At 31.9% G+C, this 19836-nt stretch overlaps 1 protein-coding gene across 1 annotated transcript; it reads right to left on the bottom strand.

The window, feature by feature from the left end:
* Positions 1–6045: 6045 nt before the first annotated feature.
* LOC104890909 (hypothetical protein) lies at positions 6046–13314 on the bottom strand. Its single transcript, XM_010676525.4, has 4 exons — positions 12879–13314; positions 10613–10807; positions 7398–7579; positions 6046–6664 (listed from the first exon to the last, which is right to left on the bottom strand). Exons 1-4 carry the CDS (start codon positions 13156–13158, stop codon positions 6347–6349), a joined length of 975 nt encoding a protein of 324 aa, XP_010674827.1. The 5' UTR covers positions 13159–13314; the 3' UTR covers positions 6046–6346.
* Between the last annotated feature and the right edge of the window lie 6522 nt (positions 13315–19836).

Genomic DNA, 19836 nt, shown 5'->3' with positions numbered 1-19836 from the left:
ATAGGTTCTGAATGTCCAGTTGAAATTACCGTTCACTGGAATATGATAATGCCCTAAATCTTTATAATGTAACCCATGTTTGAAACAATGAGTATCAAGAGTATCTGCGCTTAATGCATTGTCTATTGTCACATGATAACGTACTCTTGGAGTGTAAGCCAACACAAGAGACTGCTCTATGGCTTTTAAAGTTAGCATTATGGTTATGAAAAACTTCAACATTTTTTGTGTTAATTTCCTTTTTTGTATGCTTTAATAGAAGTATAAGAGGGAAATCCAAACTTTGAGTTATTTATAGTGGTTCGAAAGTGAATAAGGATAAATGCAAATATTAGTAGTTTGTTACATACACCCTTAGTTAATGCTATTACCTTTTGCATTTATTTTATGTATGACAACAATAATAAACTAATATATATTGAATTTTGGTGGATACTTCCTTCAAAAAAAAATCTGGCGGATACTATGGTTATTAATAAAGTAAAAGTACAAAACTAACATTTAAAACCAATTTGGAAGATCTCTAATCACTTTTTTAGAGGTCGTTTGGTTCACTTCAAATTTTACTGGAATTTGGATTTCCTAAAAAGTACAAAATAGGATAGTTGTTTGATATGCGGGAAATAGGGAATTCATGGGAGATAGAATTTCCAAGGAAATGGAAATTCCTATGAAGTGTAGGAAATTAATCATCAACCTCCCTTGGTGATTAGAAATTGCCGTGTCAATTACAAATTCCTATGCTCAACCAAACACCAAAAGCCATTTCCTAAGAAATAGACAAGGGAATTTACTTCCCATGAAATAAGACTTCCCATGGGAATTAAGTTCCAATGGTAACCAAACGAGCTCTCATAACATTTAAAACCAATTGGGAAGATCTCTAATCACTTTCTTATAACATTAAGGGCTTGTTTGATTGCATGAATGAATTAGTATTTTCCTTAAAGTTTCATTTCCCAGAAAGTGGTAAAAGTTGTGGTTGATATTGGGAAGAAAAACTTCTTATGGGAAGTTCTAATAACCTAAGTGGAAATAGGTAAGTAACTTCTTTCATTTTGTGAGAAGTAGAACTTCCTATATTTTTGACAACCAAACAACTTTACCTTATCTTGCTTGCTTCCTAAAAAGTTCTACTTCACGTGAATTTTCTTATGTTACCAAACAATCCATAGATTTATACTCCCTTGGTTTTTTTAATAGTTATGCTTTACTTTTTCACGCTTGCGAATGTAAATGCTGGAATATTCATATCTTTAAATTTGCATTTGTAACAACTATAAAAAGTTGATATTCGATTCCAAAAGTACATATCGAGACGAATCAAATATGATCTCACATCACTATTTTTCCTTACCCATTAATCACATATGATAGTCAAAGATAAATTTATGTAACCATTGAAAAAAATGGAGGAAGTATTTCGTGTCATATACGAGTTATATATTTTTATTTGGATAATATTTTTTTTTTTGGAAATTACACGATTTTTTAGTTTTATAATTAGAATAATTGTAAGATGTAATCAACTTTTATAGTAATTGATTGAAATTATATATTATAGAAATATTGTATATGATTAGAAACATCAACTACTTTCCACATTATTTAAACGTTCATATTTACTATGATTATATATTAAATTTTGGAATATTCTATACGATTAGTGATATATCAAATATTTTACATACACTACACTATTTTGTTTCCTTATAAATAAGAGACATTTGAAGTAAAAAGAACACCAAATGTCAATTCTTAACAGAGAATATATATATATATATATATATATATACATATACATATATATATATATATATATAATATTATATATATATATACATACATATATAGAAGAGAGTTCATATGAGAATGCATACTTACATGAGAAATGAGAATGAATTTTACGCACTATAACTCTTATGAATAAGTGAGGTAACTCTAATGAAAAAGTGATATAACTCAAAAAAAAAAAAATTAGAAAAAAATTCAAAAAAAAAATAATTTTTTTGGGCTCAAAATTTTTAGGGGGATATAACTCTAATGAACAAGTATTGTAACTCTAATCAATCGTGTGGTTGAGATTCATTCTCATTTCTCATGTAATGAGCATTCTCATGTGATCTTGCCCTTATATATATACTATATATATATATATATATTATATATATATATATAATAATATATATTAATATAATAATATATATATATATATATATATATATATACATATACTATATAATATATATACATACATATATATATGATATATATACATACATAATATATATATATACATATATATATATATACATACATATATTATATATACATACATATATATATATACATACATATATATATACATACATACATATATATATACATACATATATATATATATATATATACATATATATATATATGTATATATATATATATATATATATAAATTGAGTTCATATGAGAATGCATACTTACACGAGAAATGAGAATGGATTTTACGTGTTACTACCTCCGTTTCTTTTTAATTGTTACACTTTGACATTTTACACTATTCACAAATTGCACTTTGACCCTCATTTGTGATTTATACGTGAATAAAAACATAGTCATGTAGGATCTTGTTAGATTCGTATTAGTATGTATTTTATTAATATGTAGTTTTTATATTTTTTACAAATACAAAATTAGAAATATAAAGGCTCAAAGTAGTGCATCGGCATGCGTGAAAAGTGTAAGTGTAACAATTAAAAAGAAACGGAGGTAGTATAACTCTTATGAATAAGTGATGTAACTCCAAAAAAAAGAATATTAGAGAAAAAAAAACTCGAATTTTTTTTTTGTTGGGCTCAAATTTTTTTAAGGAAGTATAACTCTAATGAACAAGTGTTGTAACTCTAATCCAATCGTGTGGTTGAGATTCATTCTCATTTCTCATGTAAGAAGCATTCTCATGTGATCTTGCCCCTATATATATATATAAGACTAGGATCATGTGAAAACACGTCTTAATCTGAAAACTGAAAACAAAAGATCTGGAGTGTTGATTTCTAATCGGATGGTTCTCGCATCTCGATCTACTACACTCCCCCGTGCATTCTCTCTCACCTAAGTAACCTTTGCATCTCTACTTCTCTCTTTACTCCTCTGCTATTCTACTGATGCATCCCAAAACAACAACTCCAGCAACACCACCACCACCACCACCACCAACAACAACAACAACGCAACACACACAACACAGGGAAGGGAAATTCCCTTTATTACTTTGCCGGACCACCACAAGGCGGCATGAACAACGCCAACACGCGGGGATCGGAAGTAGGTGTACCACGAAACACTTCAACGACAACAGGTGGATCGAGAGGAAAGAGAGACATGAGCTTAGATCAATTCCTAAAATAGCGAAAATAGTAGGTGAAATATGTGATATCTCGTTCGAATCTTTATCATCTTCTCTCTCTTTTGTGGACCTTTTTCAGAGCTTTGTCATCAATTCATCATCAAATTCATCATTTCCTCTAATTTTAGGGTTCTTCTTCTTGATCTTTTTTCCTATATTCTGATTTCTGAGTGTTCTTTCCCGATTTTTCTTTTTTGAGTTTTCATATTTCATCGTTTCGAATTATCTCTGTTTTGATTATTGATTGAGGTTAAATAATTTTAGATTTCTTCTTTTTCTAGTTTGAGAGTTATGTGGTTTGATGAGTAATTTAATTTTTTTGATAATTTTAGAACTGATATATAAGCAATTCAATAGTAGAAATGAGCTCAACAAAACAAAATTAAACATGCCTAGAAACAAAAGTTAACATATAAGATTAGTTAACCCTTGAAATATATATTAAATGTGGAAGTAGTTACTCTTATAGCATATAAAGTACCCTAAAAGTGCTAAAAGTTATCCTTGAAATATATATAAAATTACCCTAAAATTGCTAAAAGTTACCCTAAAAGTGGTAATAGTTACTCTTATAATAAATAAAGTTATGCTTGAAATATATAGAACTACCCTTAATATAATAAAGTTACCCCAAAACTGGCAAAAATTACCCTAAAAGTGTTAAAAGTTACCCTAAAGGGGTTAAAAGTTACCCTTGTTTTCAGTCTTCACATTAAGAGTTGTTTTCAGCTAATCTCACCCCTATATATATATATATATATATATATATATAATATATATATATATATATATATATGTATATGTATATATATATATATTATAGAGAGAGAGAGAGAGAGAGAGAGAGAGAGAGAGAGAGAGAGAGAGAGAGAGAGAGAGAGAGAGAGAGAGAGGGCAAGATCACATGAGAATGCTCCTTATATGAGAAATGAGATGAATCTCAACCACACGATTGGTTTAGAGTTACAACACTTATTCATTATAGTTATATCCCTCTAAAAAATTTTGAATTCAAAAAAAAATTTATTTTTTTGAATTTTTTTTCTTCAAATATTTTGTTTTGGAGTTACATCACTTTTTCATTAGAGTTACATAAGTTATTCATAAGAGTTATAGCGTGTAAAATTAATTCTCATTTCTCATATAAGTAGCATTCTCATATGAACTCACTTCTATATATATATATATATATATATATATATATATATATATATATATATATATATATATATATATATGGGCAAGATCACATGAGAATGCTCCTTACATGAGAAATGAGAATGAATTTCAACCATACGATTGGATTAGAGTTACGACACTTGTTTACTAGAATTTTTTGCACGCGATGCGTGCTTGAATTTTTTTCGAAACAGAAATTCGATTTTCTTCGGCATAAGAGTCAAATTTTGAACATTATACATACAAAGTTTAATTGTTTTTAGTTGCAAAATTTGATTGGTTTAGTTTATGTCACTTAAGTGTCTCACCATTCTTTTTGTTTTTTTTTTTACTTTTCAAAGTTAAATTCTATGAACAAAATAGAAATTTTATTGAATTTATTTATGATTTCTAATATTATAATTTTTTAGTTGATTTTTGAATTAAGTACAATACTTCATAAATTGTAAAGAAAGTGGACACTTTGATTTCAAGTCAATTTTATGATTTTAGTTGACTTGTGAGAGATTGTTATAATTATATTTTTGGTATTTTTGTTTAAAGCCCCTTTTGATTTGTAAGTGAATTTGTAATTTAGAATGGGAAGGGGGGCAAAATAGGCATTTCAAAAGAGGACACCATTGCTCCTCTCTTCCCTTATATAATAGAGATTAGAGTTATACCCCTAAAAAATTTTGAGCCCAAATTTTTTTTTTTTTTTTTTTGTAATATTCTTTTTTTGGACTTACATCACTTTTTCATTAGAGTTACATCACTTATTCATAAGAGTTATAGCGGTAAAATCCATTCTCATTTTTCGTGTAAGTATGCATTCTCATATGAACTCACTTCTATATATATATCTTTTGCTTTAGGAGGATAAATAGTTAGTTTTCTAATTCTGGTTAGATTAGATTTTGCAAGATTCTAATTTTACTTAGGATTTCAACGGGCTTAAAATTAACATTTATATACTCATCAAATTAGAGAGATAACAAGATTCATAAGTTTCTAGTCAGAGTTCTTAAGAGAGATCATGATTCAAAGAATTTATGAGTATCGGTATTTGCTAATATTCATTAGGGGTTGGTGAAATTTTGATAGTTTTCTACTTGTTAGGGAGAGATTTTCCAAATTTTTGTTTGTCATTGATCTTATTTTACGCTCCTTAAATTTGTTCATACTTCCTCCAGTATAAGAGAAATGAAACACTTATCATTTTAGTCAGGTACAATATAAATAAAACAGTACTTTATTCGACATGCAACTCTCTCTATATCTCTCTTCATCAAATGATAGATCAGACTTTTATTTCTCTCTCTCCCCTATATTTAGAATGTTATTTTCTTGCTGTAGCATCAGACCTTACAAGTTCTGCTTCATCATGTTACCCAGAATGGCAGAATCATGATGTTTGGTTTCTTTGAACTTATGTTTGAGTATTGGAGAACTACAAAAGGCAATGATATACATGCATAAACTCAATCAACCATTATACAAATAGTATATATTAGGCAGACTGTTCAAACGAGAGGCAACCATATTCACAAAGTCGCAGCGGCTAGGGAGACCATATATTAGTCAGTCACTCCGTTTGCTGCAGTCTTGCAGAAAATCCTGGATAATAGTTTCACGGTTCCAGATTTGGGGGTGGCAACAAGCCAACTAGTCTATTATACTACGCTAATTCACATGAAATACAAACTTAACCGCCGATACGAAGGGGAACATCACACATGCACAATACTATAAAGCCATAAAGCACCCTTGCCTCTACAAGATTCAATTGAGAGAATCATGGAACACAGGATTGGCTTGTAACTGTGCTGCAAAAGTCTGAAGGATTTGCTTGACGAGATCTCCGAGTTCATTTTTCTCCAAGTCCTTAGCTTGCAATTTGTTATTTATGTCAGAAAATGTTGCATCATACAGAAGAATAACTGCTTCATTGGCTTCTATAGGAGGTAATCCTAACTCATTCCCGTTTCCCTCGAGGTAACTCCTAATGATTTCTGTACAACCTTGCTCTTTCTGGGAATTACAGACTTGCTGGTATATCTTCTCGGTCACATCATCTAATTGGTTCTTGTCAGCCAAGAGCTGTAATGTCAACTCAACATTATCAATTACCAGGCATTTGGATGACGTAGAAAATGACAAACTTTCTCAGGGTGGAGAAACAAGCACATCATACTCGTTCCATCTAGATAAGCTTCCTACACCAAGGGCCATCCATTCTCAACATAGCTGACAATGCTATTGAGAAGCAACGTGCCACAACCGCTTATCCCCATGTGACACACAGAAGGCAGTCTAATAACATCAAATTGATGTTTTCAAATTTAATGAAGTGACAGGAGAAAAAACAGGGACAAATATTGCATAATAAATGTTTTCATCATTAATCATGCAAAATTATGTGTTTGTTACATTTATTGTTATTTTTTCATTCCTAAGTTCCCCTTACATGTTTGAGAAAAGGACACGGGTCAGTGTCATGCCTTGGTCATGATTGTTGGCCTTCTAGTTATGCGATTCACTATATAAATGCACTAATACAATTCTCTCTTATTGTCACCCTTCTTTTAATGATGAAGCTCACCATGTTACCAGCAAGGCCAATTGACCTTATCCCAATCAGGTGTCTCACAATGCCAGCTACAGTGCAAGGATAAGAGGCCACACAGCATAGAAGAAATTGGCTAAAAGGTATGGTGTTTGCCCGACACATCCACATATGGGCAACAAAGAAAAGTATACAAAAGCATGCAGGTTTTAGTGAAATCTTTGTTGAACAGTACCAAATCCTGTACAATGGGAGAAAGAAAACCACCTTTTTTAGCTTAGAACCATTTGTTATCTTGACATTTTGTACAACAGTGACATGCTTCAGAGCCAAGGCATCTGCCATATCCTGCAAAATAGGCTGGAGTAGTTGTGCAAATTGTGCTTGGCCTAATTTCTCCTCTCCTTCAGCTCCATGTTTCTTCAATATATCATATACCATCGGAAATTCTGTGCAACAATACAACCAATATAACCAGAAATTTTGAAGACCTTACAAGATCGTGGGATTACGAACACAGCAAAAATTGCAAAACGTGGAAATTTAGCCTGCGCTTACAAAATAACTTAGGAATAAAAAAAGAAAAGAAATTTGAGTTTAGATACTGCATAGTATGAGATAGAACCCTTTCGCTCTACTTAAGATGTTCTATTAAACATGGTTGAACTGAAAGCCACGTGAATATATTGCAACTCATATTTGGTAAACAGGTAATATCCTAGTAAACATGAAAAAATATTCAAGACAAAAATTAAGAGTGATCATGGAAAAGACAAGAAGTCAAAAGTGCAAAACCAGGTGAGACAGATACTGTACTACAAGCAGAAGCAAGGATCAAATACATGATGCCACTCAGTAAGTTAGAATACCATTGAAGAATTGTATGCAAATCTGTTAATAACTACTCTACTTCCTCTTTCCCGTTTTGTTTGCGCATTAGCCTTCAGCACACTTTTTAATGATTAAAAAGTATAGAGGAAGTTGGAGGATGGATACGGGATTCAACGTTAAAGTAAAAAGTAAAAAATTGCCATATAAAGAATGGAGCAAACATTCAGGGACTAATTTTTTTTTTCTTGAAATCCAATATTTTGAAAGCAACATCAAAGTAAGCAATATAACCAAAACTTGGAATATGAAAATTTTCTAAACTACTACATACAAAAGATGAAGCACACTACGTATTCATCATCTGTTCATCTAAAACAATGACATGCATATTTTTTAACCTCTAGGAGACCTGTAAGCTACAATTCAACAAACCTTTGCAATGATGAATATAGTTCTACAAGACGCGGTATATAACGTTACTTGCTTGGTAAAGACTTAAAGGTTGGTCAAGCTTCAAGCTTTAATTGATTAATCAACCGGAAGGAGAAAAGAAAGTCATTGCATTAAGATTAAACCATAGTAGTGACTTTATTTCAATCTCATAATAGGGCCAATTACAAACAATAACCAAAAATATTTAGTTAGGATTTATCCCAAGCTCAAATACCTGTATATTTCATTACTCTGTACAATGATTGCCACCATAAAAGTTTATCTATAAGAAAGATAATATGTATTTATATTGCCATGGTTAGACAATGTAAGTTACATGAGTCCAATCGAAACTAAAATTGACTAGGACATCATGAACCCCAAGAAATATAACTTTTAGACCGACTTCTCTTCAATAGACGTCAAGAATATTGTTTCTCATCTTATCTAATTTCCTTTCAAGTGCTCAACCCATTGTTTGTTTAGATCTAATAGTGTGCAGGCCACAAAGTGCAATCCATCGAAAATGGATGGCGCTGACGCTCCCTAAGTTGACTTGGCCGACAAGGCTATAACTAGTACAAGCTTCAACATTGTTCTTGTGTTGGCTTTTTTCTTAAAGGATAAAAGCTCGAGAATGATCTTTGTGCTCTTCTCTCAACATCTCTGACTATTGGTTCTTTATAATCAACAAGATCTCTAATTCATACTTCTTCTATCTCTAAATAACATTAACATTACCCTTTCCTTTCCGTTTCAATATAATGTCACATTTTTCAAAAACCTTTTGATTATGTCACAGAAACTTCAGTGTGTTCACCATGCCATTTGCGCATAAAACAATATAGAAAATATAGGAACTGAGAGATCAATAAAAGTTTCAAGCTAAACATGGGGCTGAGAGTACAGAACTACAGATGTATAGTCCGTAAATTATGGGTGAGATTGTGGATCAATCATAAACAGAATAATAATCAGACTTGGTATGAAATCCGTTTCGATGGTTTGTTGATGAAGAAAAAATATACATTAAATAAAATTCATCCAATGACTTGTATGATATGAAGAATGCAATATCAAGCATTAACTTCACATTCCACATTCAGCAAATTAATAATAGCTCCGTAACAAAGTTTTGCTCCTACACATGTTGTTCAAATATCATGAGCAAGGATAGAAAGGCTTTATCCCATAGTCCAAGTACATTATTTTACAAAACGCTAGCAACATGATTTCAGTCAAGCTATGTAGCTCTAAGGTTTAGAAACAAAAACAAGCAAAAAGTATAACTTTTTCTGAAATATTTGGGAAAAGAAATTCTACTATTAATTTTTAGTACCTTTTTATAAAACATCTTAAATTGGATCTTTCACCATGTTTTGGAGATAATAGATAGCTTCGTACCTAGTGAACATCAGGGTTGAACTTCTTGGGAAGTAGAAAATTGTGCAATTGGTTAGTTGACAAAAAGAAACTGCGTTTATGAAAGGTTTTACTTCTCATAACTTTGCACCCAATGTAGAAAGTTGCATCGCATAGGTAGAACTTCTTGCAATCAAAACTATTTTGCACACTTCATATTTATTACATCTTCCTCGAATTTGATTATTGAGAACTTCTTAGTGAAATTATTTCCTACGTTCAAACAATCACTGAAAGATACACAGAACAGAGCAGAACTGGTGAAAAAAACGGAACAAGAAAAGAAAATCCCTTACACCTTTGAAAACTATAACAAAATTAATGGGATATAATGGCAACTTTGACTATTATTCTCAAAATAGTCCAAACTTTGCATTACCTAAGACAATCAGGCACATGAGCGTTCAATGTCAAACTTAATGCATATTATATCAGGAATTCTAAAATCAATTTATGCAAGTTAGTCCACATTTATCTACACCCTGAAATGTCAAAAATATGATGCAATGTAGTACAGGCAACCATAACTTTTTGGTGATTGCTGACAAATTTTTCATTGTTGTTTGCACTCAATAATCTAAATCAAAAAGGGTGAGCAGTAATAAAGGAAGCCATCTCGCTCAATAGCGAATAAAAGGAATCCATACAAAGATTGATGTAAGAAGAAAAATTGATCATATCATAATAAATGGCTAGTAAACCTCGACTCCATTATCGGACCAAAATATATCTAGCAACTTTGCAAAATATAAATGCAAATGTTGAGCTGAGTATTGAGATAGTATGTGAAAGCAAACCTGAAAAAGGAGGAACGCCCATTTCAACTCCCATATTAACTAAGGCACTCCGTATTTCACTCTTGCTTAGCTTCCCTTCATCTTCTGCATCCAAGTCGGTGAACAGATTCTCAGCCAACATTGCAAAATCATCTTCATCCTCCAAAAACAGGCGAATAGTGTTTCCATCCAGAACTGATACCATAAGTGGTTCATCTGAACACATGAAAGAAAAATTCAATCATTAATGGAAACAGAGAAACAAGATAAAATAAAACATGGAAAAGATAACCAAGGAAAAGAAGGAGAAATAGTTTAGGACTATCACCGGTACGGATGAACACATGTAGATCCAAGCCAAGTATCAGAGTTTCCGTGTTTACTTATTATAACTTGATTGATTTTCAACAGCATTCGACCTTTACGTTCAAACTTGTTTATTAACTAAATGAACAAGTATCAAACTTGTTAACAAATTAAGCAATTTTAGAACTTGTTAGGTAGCACAAGCCCAAAAAAGATAATGACAAGTATGCAAGAGAAAGTACACAGGAAAGGAATGTCAATTCGATCATATCCTACTAATGCCAGATTTTAATTTTAAAAAAACTATTATCATTAAGCATAAAATTAACAAGAAAACAGAGCATTAGATGAAATAATAGACCTGTTCACAAACTAAACAAGCTTTACTTGTGGTGTTCAAGCTTGGCTGATTTACTAAACAACCTAGAAAAAGTTTTGGACATGTGTTTAACAAATGAGTTGTGCTTGAACCAAGTTTGATTAAGAGACAGTCATGCATGCACTAGATCTTTTAGAGACCCATGATTAATTAAAACTTAGGGGCTGGGGGATTTATATACTAAATAGACAGTTTTGTAGGTGCAAATATTTAGTCTTCATTTTCTTTAACTTCCGATGTCCCATTTCGGTGATAAATTATAGTATATATATGTATATATAGAAGTGAGTTTATATGAGAATACAAACTTACATGAGAAATGAGAATGGATTTTATGCGTTATAACTATAATGAACAAGTGATGGAACTCTAATGAAAAAGTGATATAACGTCAAAAACAAATATTAGAAAAAAAAAAATTTAATTATATTTTTTGGTTCAAAGTTTTTTCGAAGGTATAACTATGCGGTCTAGTGACATTGGCTCTATATATGTATGTATATATGTATATATATATATATATATGTATGCGGTCTAGTGATGTAACTCTAATGAAAAAGTGATGTAACTCTAATATATATATATTATATATATATATATATATATATATATATATATATAATATATATAATATATTATATATATATATATAATAGTTTATTCGCGGTCTAGTGACATTGGCTCATCCTAATGATCTCAGTGATTATTGTATAGTTTAAAATAATTCCCTAATCTCCCCGTGAACTGCGATTCGGAAAAAAAAACGAAGTATGGTTGTGTTTGCCTATTTTTGTCCAGTTTGGAAGTACGGCAAACTATATAGCGAATTATATAGCGAACTATAAATGCGAAGTATGTATTGGCTTTTTAAATTGCCTGTTTAACCCCGCTGTTTGCAAAAGAGTTGGGCAAAATTAATTGTGATTGTTGGATGTTTATCAGAGAGTTTGTGGGTCAATAAGCCAAAAGCAATCCAAAAAGTTGTTCGAGGCAGCTTTTTTATTTTGGCTTAAAAGCCAGCTTTTCAGCCAACCAAAAAACCAATAACCAAACATTTTGTTGGGCTGTTCGACCAAATTGAAAAGTCAAAAGCCAACGCAAGAAGCCATTTACCAAAATCTTATTTTGCAAGTCCGGACTCGAGGCTACGGTGTTTTCCTCAAATCAAGGAGTAAACTATGCGGTTCATTCTAGAAGGTCAAAAATACGCATGGAAGTTTTCAATCAGATTGCAGTACAGGCAACGCAACAATTCAGTCAGCATTCTTTTATTGCGCAATAATTCAACAAATAATAAATGCCACAAAAAAATCTCGAAGTCAACAATGCAGTCCATCTAGATATTTTATACTCATTCTCCAAGCAATCTAGGAGCATCTTTCTTTCGCTTATACAGAATAATACAAAATTTTTAAATATAAAGTCATTTTACTAAAGTATTTGCACCGACATAGGAGAAGAACAATTCAAAACAAACTATATACCAAAACTTAAAAACAAGATTAAACGGAAATCAATTTCAAACAATCTAAATCTAAATTGAACTCAAAGTAAACTTAAAATTAAATCTACAAGAGAATAAAAGTGAAAAGCACGAAATACCTCTCAATTCATCGGCGATCGCAGCGACATAATCTCGAAGAAGACAATCAGCTTGCTCTCTATCAAACTTGTGACCTCGAACTTCGAAATTTAGCCGTTGAAGAGCTGATGATTTCAAATTTTCCGGCAATGAGAGAGAATAGAGACAATCGGAAGCTTTTGCGTCAGCAAATTCAAGGACTCGATCTCCTGCAATATCGCCGGAAAATTCTGCCGGAAGTGAGAAATTTCCGGCGCTTAACTGAGTTCCGTCGATAACTTGTAAACCTGCGTCCGCCATTAAAGAGGAGAGAGAGAGAAAAATTGAGAGACTGGAGTAGAGAGGAAGGAGAGTAGAAAGAGTGAGAAGCTGCAAAAAGTCTGTGTGTTTGATTTTTGATGTCCTTGATGATGAAAAAAAGTGATGATTTTGTCAAGTTTTTTTGGTACTAATTTAAATGTGTAACGTAGGTGATACGTTATAGGACCCATAACGCGGTTTTTATATTTGAGGGATGGGCTGGATTTTGGTTTGTAGGGTACTTAAAAGTATATTGGATTGTAGAAATTGGATTATAATGGGCCAGGTGTGTTGGTAGTTGAATTTTAACTTTAGGATGTTGATGAGAGTTGTCCTACTAACTACACTTGAACATGATGGATAGACCTCATAAATCATAGTTGATCTTTGTGTAGATATAGTTTGATTAATTGGCTTTAGAACATCTTGCTCATGTGGAGTCTAAGTGAGGATATGCAAGAACCTAGCAAATTCGATGGTGGTGACTTTAGTATGAAGTGTCGGAGGCTATTTTGTTGAAATCTCAGTGAAGAAAATAATGTTTGTTGTTTGCATCTCGGTTAGTTCAATTTGTGTTACGGTGCGTTTGTAAACTGAATATGGATTCATCTCAATTCATGTAGCACGAAGCAAAAAGGAATTCCCCTTGTCGTTCCACAACCACCTACATATTCGTATTCAAAGCTTGATTGGAGGTCCTTAGAGTTCTTGGCAATGAGAGATGCCTCGGTTTATAGGAGATTAGAGCGACATGATTGCCAGTTTGCTTAGGATAGTAAAAAAAAAGGTCATGAAAACTTCTCCTATAATTGTAACAAGGAATTAAGTCCCGAATTATCAAAACCAAGAAAAGATTACTATTCTTATGGAAATGTGATTGATAATAGGATTAACCTCCATATTGGAACATAAAATGAATAGCAAATAAAGGAATGACATGTACATCCCAAACACTTGTTTTCCAAAGGTGAATCCTAATTGGTGGCCAAATTAAACACTTCAGCAGAAGAAAGAACCGAGAAACAATCACCTCATATCCCGAAACAATTATAGTTTTTTTTCTTGCATGAAAGAGTGTTGGGATTTTACAGATATAGATGAAGGGTACAAATATAATTACAAAAGGTTCAACAAAGTGATCATACAAAATGGTCCATAACTATTTGATGGTACCAGGCTACTAGCATCCCAACAAAGTTACACCTTGTTTTTTTTTTTTGCCCCTCTTGAGCCACAAACATTTACCACATGCATGTTAAATGAAACCAACAAACAGCGTTACACAATGACACACGTCATTGCAATACACATTATACTCACTCATATATCTCTAAGAAAAGAATACTTCAAACCAGCATACTCATTTGTGTACGCAATATATTAGTATAAGCTCTTTAATTTAAAGAAAATTGTCCTCCTTCTCCTTGTATTCAAACCATTCAATTGTTCGACCGTGAATTTTCTTTCTTTAAATCAAGAATCTCTCTCTATGAAGATTAGGAGAGTGAGAAACATCCTCAATTTTGAAAAAAAAAACACATGTGTCTTTTCCACCCCCTCAACCTAAAGTCTTTAATCTTCTGTCTCCTTATCTTGTTTTCTTAACAACCCTCCTCCCTCCTTAATCTATCCTCCCATTCTTCTAGATAAATCCCTTCCTCCACCCCCATGTAAATGGATTCACAATCAGATGAAAGTGAAATCTTATCCTGTCCTCTTGGGAAGAAAGGTCTTCATATCCAAGTCTTTGGTGTAGTTTTCAAAGAGGAAGCAAATATCTCAATAACCTTGGTAATTGGAAAATTTTGTGATCATCGAAGCTTTAGCGAGGCCCAAGTGCAAGATTGGGTTAACTCCCACTGGTATGAAAGAAAAGGGATTACTATTTGAAAGAAGGACCCCTACTTCGTGTTGCGCTTTGAAGTGGTTGAAGACGTGGATGAGTTGAAAATCTAAGAAAGCGCAAATTATAAAGGAGCTTTTATCCTAGCTGATATTTTCAAAGAAGCTAAGGGCCCTAAAAAAGCTAGAGAAGCAAATAACTTTTACTGAACAAAACTTTGACAATCTTTTTATTACTTTAATGGAATAGTTATTGGACCGAGTTGTCTCATCTAAAACCATCCTTCCCTTTGGAAGACTAAATACAGGCGCGACTCTGTATTTCATAATGACCTACGATATCGAGGAACCTTTTAATAAAAATAGGAACGGTGATCAACCCAATTCCCACAAAAATCCATGGCACGACAACAATGAACCCCAACTCCTGATTGTCCAACTTCATACGTGCACCAGTCTAAAGTTTATTACTATCCAAGTTTCACTCTACATGATTTACCAATTATTATTACTTGTTATGACACACAAGCAATACATATAACGTATAATCAAACATTCACAACTTTACTTATTTTTATCTTAGGATTAAATAAGTGATCATACAACACAACCCAAGATTAATTCCTTCTTTATTTCAGTCCTTCGTATTTGTTGAACCTAGCCAACAACCAGCTTACCTTTCAAAGGTAGAAATTATCAACTTACCAAATAAGGTCCACAGTCCTTATAGAGTAGTGAAATTAATAATATAAGAGAACACATGATTCAATCATGATCCAACTGATAAATATATTAATTCCTCCATGTGAATTAATGAATAAAGTTTCCAACCAACATGCTTGCATCAATATTCCATACAAACATGATATTAATCTCATAGTTAAATTCCATACTTAACATGTTCGCACGCAGGCATAAAACATGTAGAATCCAATTATATATAATAGCAATCATATATGAACTCACATAGTTTCTATACATGATACTACATAACTTTCCTTCCTAAAATTATGATATCAAACAACACATAGGTATGTACATAGCTTGTGTAGACCAAATTGATAGGTCACTTTTAACAGTTTAGAAGTCGCCTATAGAGAAGTCTCCGCCTAAAACAACCAATAGAATTTATAATCAATACTCCAAATAAATTCCAGCAACTTTAAAATACTTTAAATTCTCTTTAAAAATATTTAAAAGTTGTTTTCATCATCAAAACTTCAATTACTTATATTTTCTAGCATAGTACTATTATACTTATCATAAAAATCCATAAAACTCTATTAATAACAACCTTTTAAAAATTCCAGCAACTTATAATTTATTAAAACTCCCTTTAAACATACTTAAATTCATAAGTTAAATCAATTTCATAGTTTATAACATGCTACTATGATTTTCCAATCTTTAATACCCTAAAAATCCATGCGATAATCAAATCTGAATTTTTATTCTTTCAACACATAATTTATATAATCATAGATTCATCATTAAAACAGTAAATTAATACTTCTAATCATAATTAGTACTAAAACAAAATATAAAACATAATGTTTATTCAAAACTTAAGGAAGAAGAAAGAAAAATCACGTGAAGAGGGAGGATTGAAGCTGGCGGTTTTTCTTGAGGAGGGAGGATTGAGAATATTTTTTGTAGGTAAAATATTTGGGCTTAATGATATTTATAGGCAAACATTCCTTTTGGGTTTAGGTAAAGGTAATTGGATCTTAAGTAGGATAGGATAATGAATAGGATTGATGAATAAACTCCTAACATTACTAGAAGTTCCTTTTTCTAGTCCAATTAGTACTAGTCCTCTATGCACGCGATGCGTACGTCAATTGTTTGGGTCTGTTCTTGATAAAATTTATCGAAATATAATTTTAGAAGTGTGATTTATAATTATTGTTGTACAACTAATGTAAGTGCTAGAAATTATAATGAACATTTAGATGTAAGGTTTTATAGTCAGATTAAATTTGTAATTTTTAAAATTAAATAATTATTTTTCTCATTGTGTCAAGTTATTTTGTTAATGCTTGTTTAGTTTAACTTATCATCAGAATTTTGACCCCATCTTTAAATTAGGAAAAGATATATTGTAGAAAATTTGAATATCCAATTATATACTCCCTCCGTTTCCTAAAGATCTTCCCTCTTTCCGTTCAAGGGTGTTTCCAAAAGATCTTCCCTCTTTTGCTTTATTCCTTATTTGGCAAAACAAATTTCCCTATTTACCCTCTCATGTCACTATCATATGGTCCACCATTACATTATTAATTCAATTTTACTCCCTTTCTCCTCCTACTTTAACCCCTTTATATTTGTTTATTTATCTTAACCCCTTTCTCTCTCCTACTTTACTCACACCATGCCCCACACAACTTGATTTTCCTTGGTATCTGTAGGTACAGTAAGTGGGAAGATCTTTAGGAAACGGAGGGAGTATTTAGCTAAGGACAAAAAGGAATTTTTAAAGGGGGACACGATAGCTCCCCCCTTGGCTTATATAATAGAGATTTGGGTTCCTCAAGCCCATTCAAAATTCTTTTTCAAATCCAATTAGTATTTCAAATATTTTTTAAACTATGCCTTAACAAAATATTTTAACTTCCTTAGATCTTTAAAATAATTCATTTGACTTTCAAAATAGTCAACCTTTTAAATAAATAAATTATTTTAAGCTGAATTATATTTAAATGTAAATATATATATACCAAAATATATCCATGAAATCCATAAATTTACGGAGGATTGCAATAAGTTCTTTCAATCGTCAAAAAGTGAAATTTATCTTGCTGAACTGAAGACTCAACGTCTTATTGGGCGTTAAGTTAAGATTCCCTTACTCATGATTTTCAATGGCAATCCTAAACCGATTGCCATCCTCTTTACCATATCTCTAGCTAATGCTTTTTTGAAATAATCCACTAGATTATACGTAGTTCTCACATAGTCAACATTGATGGCACTATTTTTGATAAGTCCTTGAACATAATTATGTCTCACACCAATGTGCCTTGAGTTACCATTATACAATTGACTATAAACTCTTGCTAATGCTGCATCACTATCACAATGTATATCAATAGGTGATATTGGTTTTGGCAACAAAGGTATCTCAAACATGAGATTCCTTAACCATTCGACTTCTTTGCTTGTCGATGACAAAAGCGATAAACTCCGATGTCATTGAAGAATTCGCAATGCAAGTTATAACACCTCCCCCAAGGAGGAATACCCATCCACTTGTGGAGGAATGGTCTTCTCTATTAGAGATCCAACTTGCATCCGAATACCCTTCTAAAACATAAGGATATCCATTATAGGACAAACCATAATCCATGGTTTTCCTCAAATACTTTAATACCCGCAAATAGCTTGCCAGCTTTCCATAATAGGATTACTAGTATATCTACTTAGTTTCCCCACCGCAAATGCGATATCCGACCTAGTACTCGTGATAGCATACATCAAATAACCTATAAACCTCGCATACTCAAGTTGAGACACGACATTACCATCATTTGGTAAAATTTTTTTCACTTGGGTCCATATGAGTTGAAACAAGAGAGCAATCACTAATAGTAAGCTTCTTGAGCACTTTCTCGACGTAATGAGATTGTAACAAGATCAATTTTCCATTGTCTCTCTCAATTATTATATCTAATATGACATCCGCCTCCTCTATATCTTTCATGGAGAATCGTGAAGATAGAAAAGATTTTGTCCACTCAACTTGTGACAAACCCGTTACAAAAATCAACATGTATCTATATATATATATATACTAGGTTAGTACCCGTGCGATGCACGGCGGTAAAATATTATAATGTATGGTTGTTTTTAATAATAAATGCATAATTTGAAATTTGACTTAATTAATGCTTAGTATAAACAGTATAAATCTTGTAAAAAAACGGTATAGATTGTGTAATAGAGAACTATTAAAATGGACTAATTATTACTCTACACATCGTCTTAAATTAATTGCCACAAATGTCTTTTTAATTGTTCATCTATTTGTCACATGCTTTTTAGGAATCAATTGTTCCAATTTTACTCACCCAATTATTTCGTCCTATTATATTATACCCTCTAAAAAAATTGTGTTGTTTTTCAGTTATTTTAGGAGAAAGAAATTTATAGTATTATAATATGATAGTATAATTTTTTGTTGTTAAAAGAAGTAATGTTCTTACAAAGACAACTTAGATAAAAAAAAAATAATGGTATTTAAAGGAAAAGAACGTTCTAACCAACAGTGGCCAAAAGGAAAAAAAATGGACATCACTTATCATCATTAGTCATTACATTACAACTTACAAATGGCCTAGAAAGTAGAAAGTAAGTAACAAAAAGAAAGCTAACTTGATTTTTCTTTAAAAAAAAAGAAAGAAATAGGATAGAAGTAATTTCCCCTGCTCGTCCTTTCTTTCCAAAAGCAAAAGAAATTATTTTCCCCTGCTCATCCTTTCTTTCCAAAAGCAAAATATGTTCTCATCCATAAGCAATTGCTAATCTCTCACTATGATGACTTAATGCTCCTTCTTTCAAGTCCTCATCCATGTCATAAAGCACCTCAGATGTATCAGGGACATGCCTATGTAAGCTCAAGAGCCTATCAACCTCATCAGACATCTCATATATTGCTTTACTCTATGGGTGCAGCTTATCGCCTACAAGAAACTAATGAACGATGCTATTTACTCTGTGGGAATCATAGAGTTCTTCTCTTGGGTAAGAGAAAGGGGAAACATCAAAGAAGTATAGAACTAAGAAGACATCTATTGAAGAACATCTCTTATTCAACAAAGCTTTTTCCATTATTGCTCA

This window comes from Beta vulgaris, chromosome 4, assembly GCF_026745355.1.
Source record: "Beta vulgaris subsp. vulgaris cultivar EL10 chromosome 4, EL10.2, whole genome shotgun sequence".
NCBI lineage: Eukaryota > Viridiplantae > Streptophyta > Magnoliopsida > Caryophyllales > Amaranthaceae > Beta > Beta vulgaris.
Note: the sequence above shows the minus strand (reverse complement) of the source record. Positions and strands in the feature narration are given on the sequence as shown.

What these genes read in the sequence shown, in the direction of transcription:
- LOC104890909 (XM_010676525.4), bottom strand. Translation starts at nt 13,158, where the DNA reads ATGGCGGACGCAGGTTTACAAGTTATCGACGGAACTCAGTTAAGCGCC. An exon ending in GGGCGTTCCTCCTTTTTCAG is followed by an intron (nt 7,580 to 10,612) that starts GTTTGCTTTCAC and finishes ATTGTTGCACAG; the next exon opens with AATTTCCGATGGTATATGAT. An exon ending in ATGGTTCTAAGCTAAAAAAG is followed by an intron (nt 6,665 to 7,397) that starts GTGGTTTTCTTT and finishes TTGACATTACAG; the next exon opens with CTCTTGGCTGACAAGAACCA.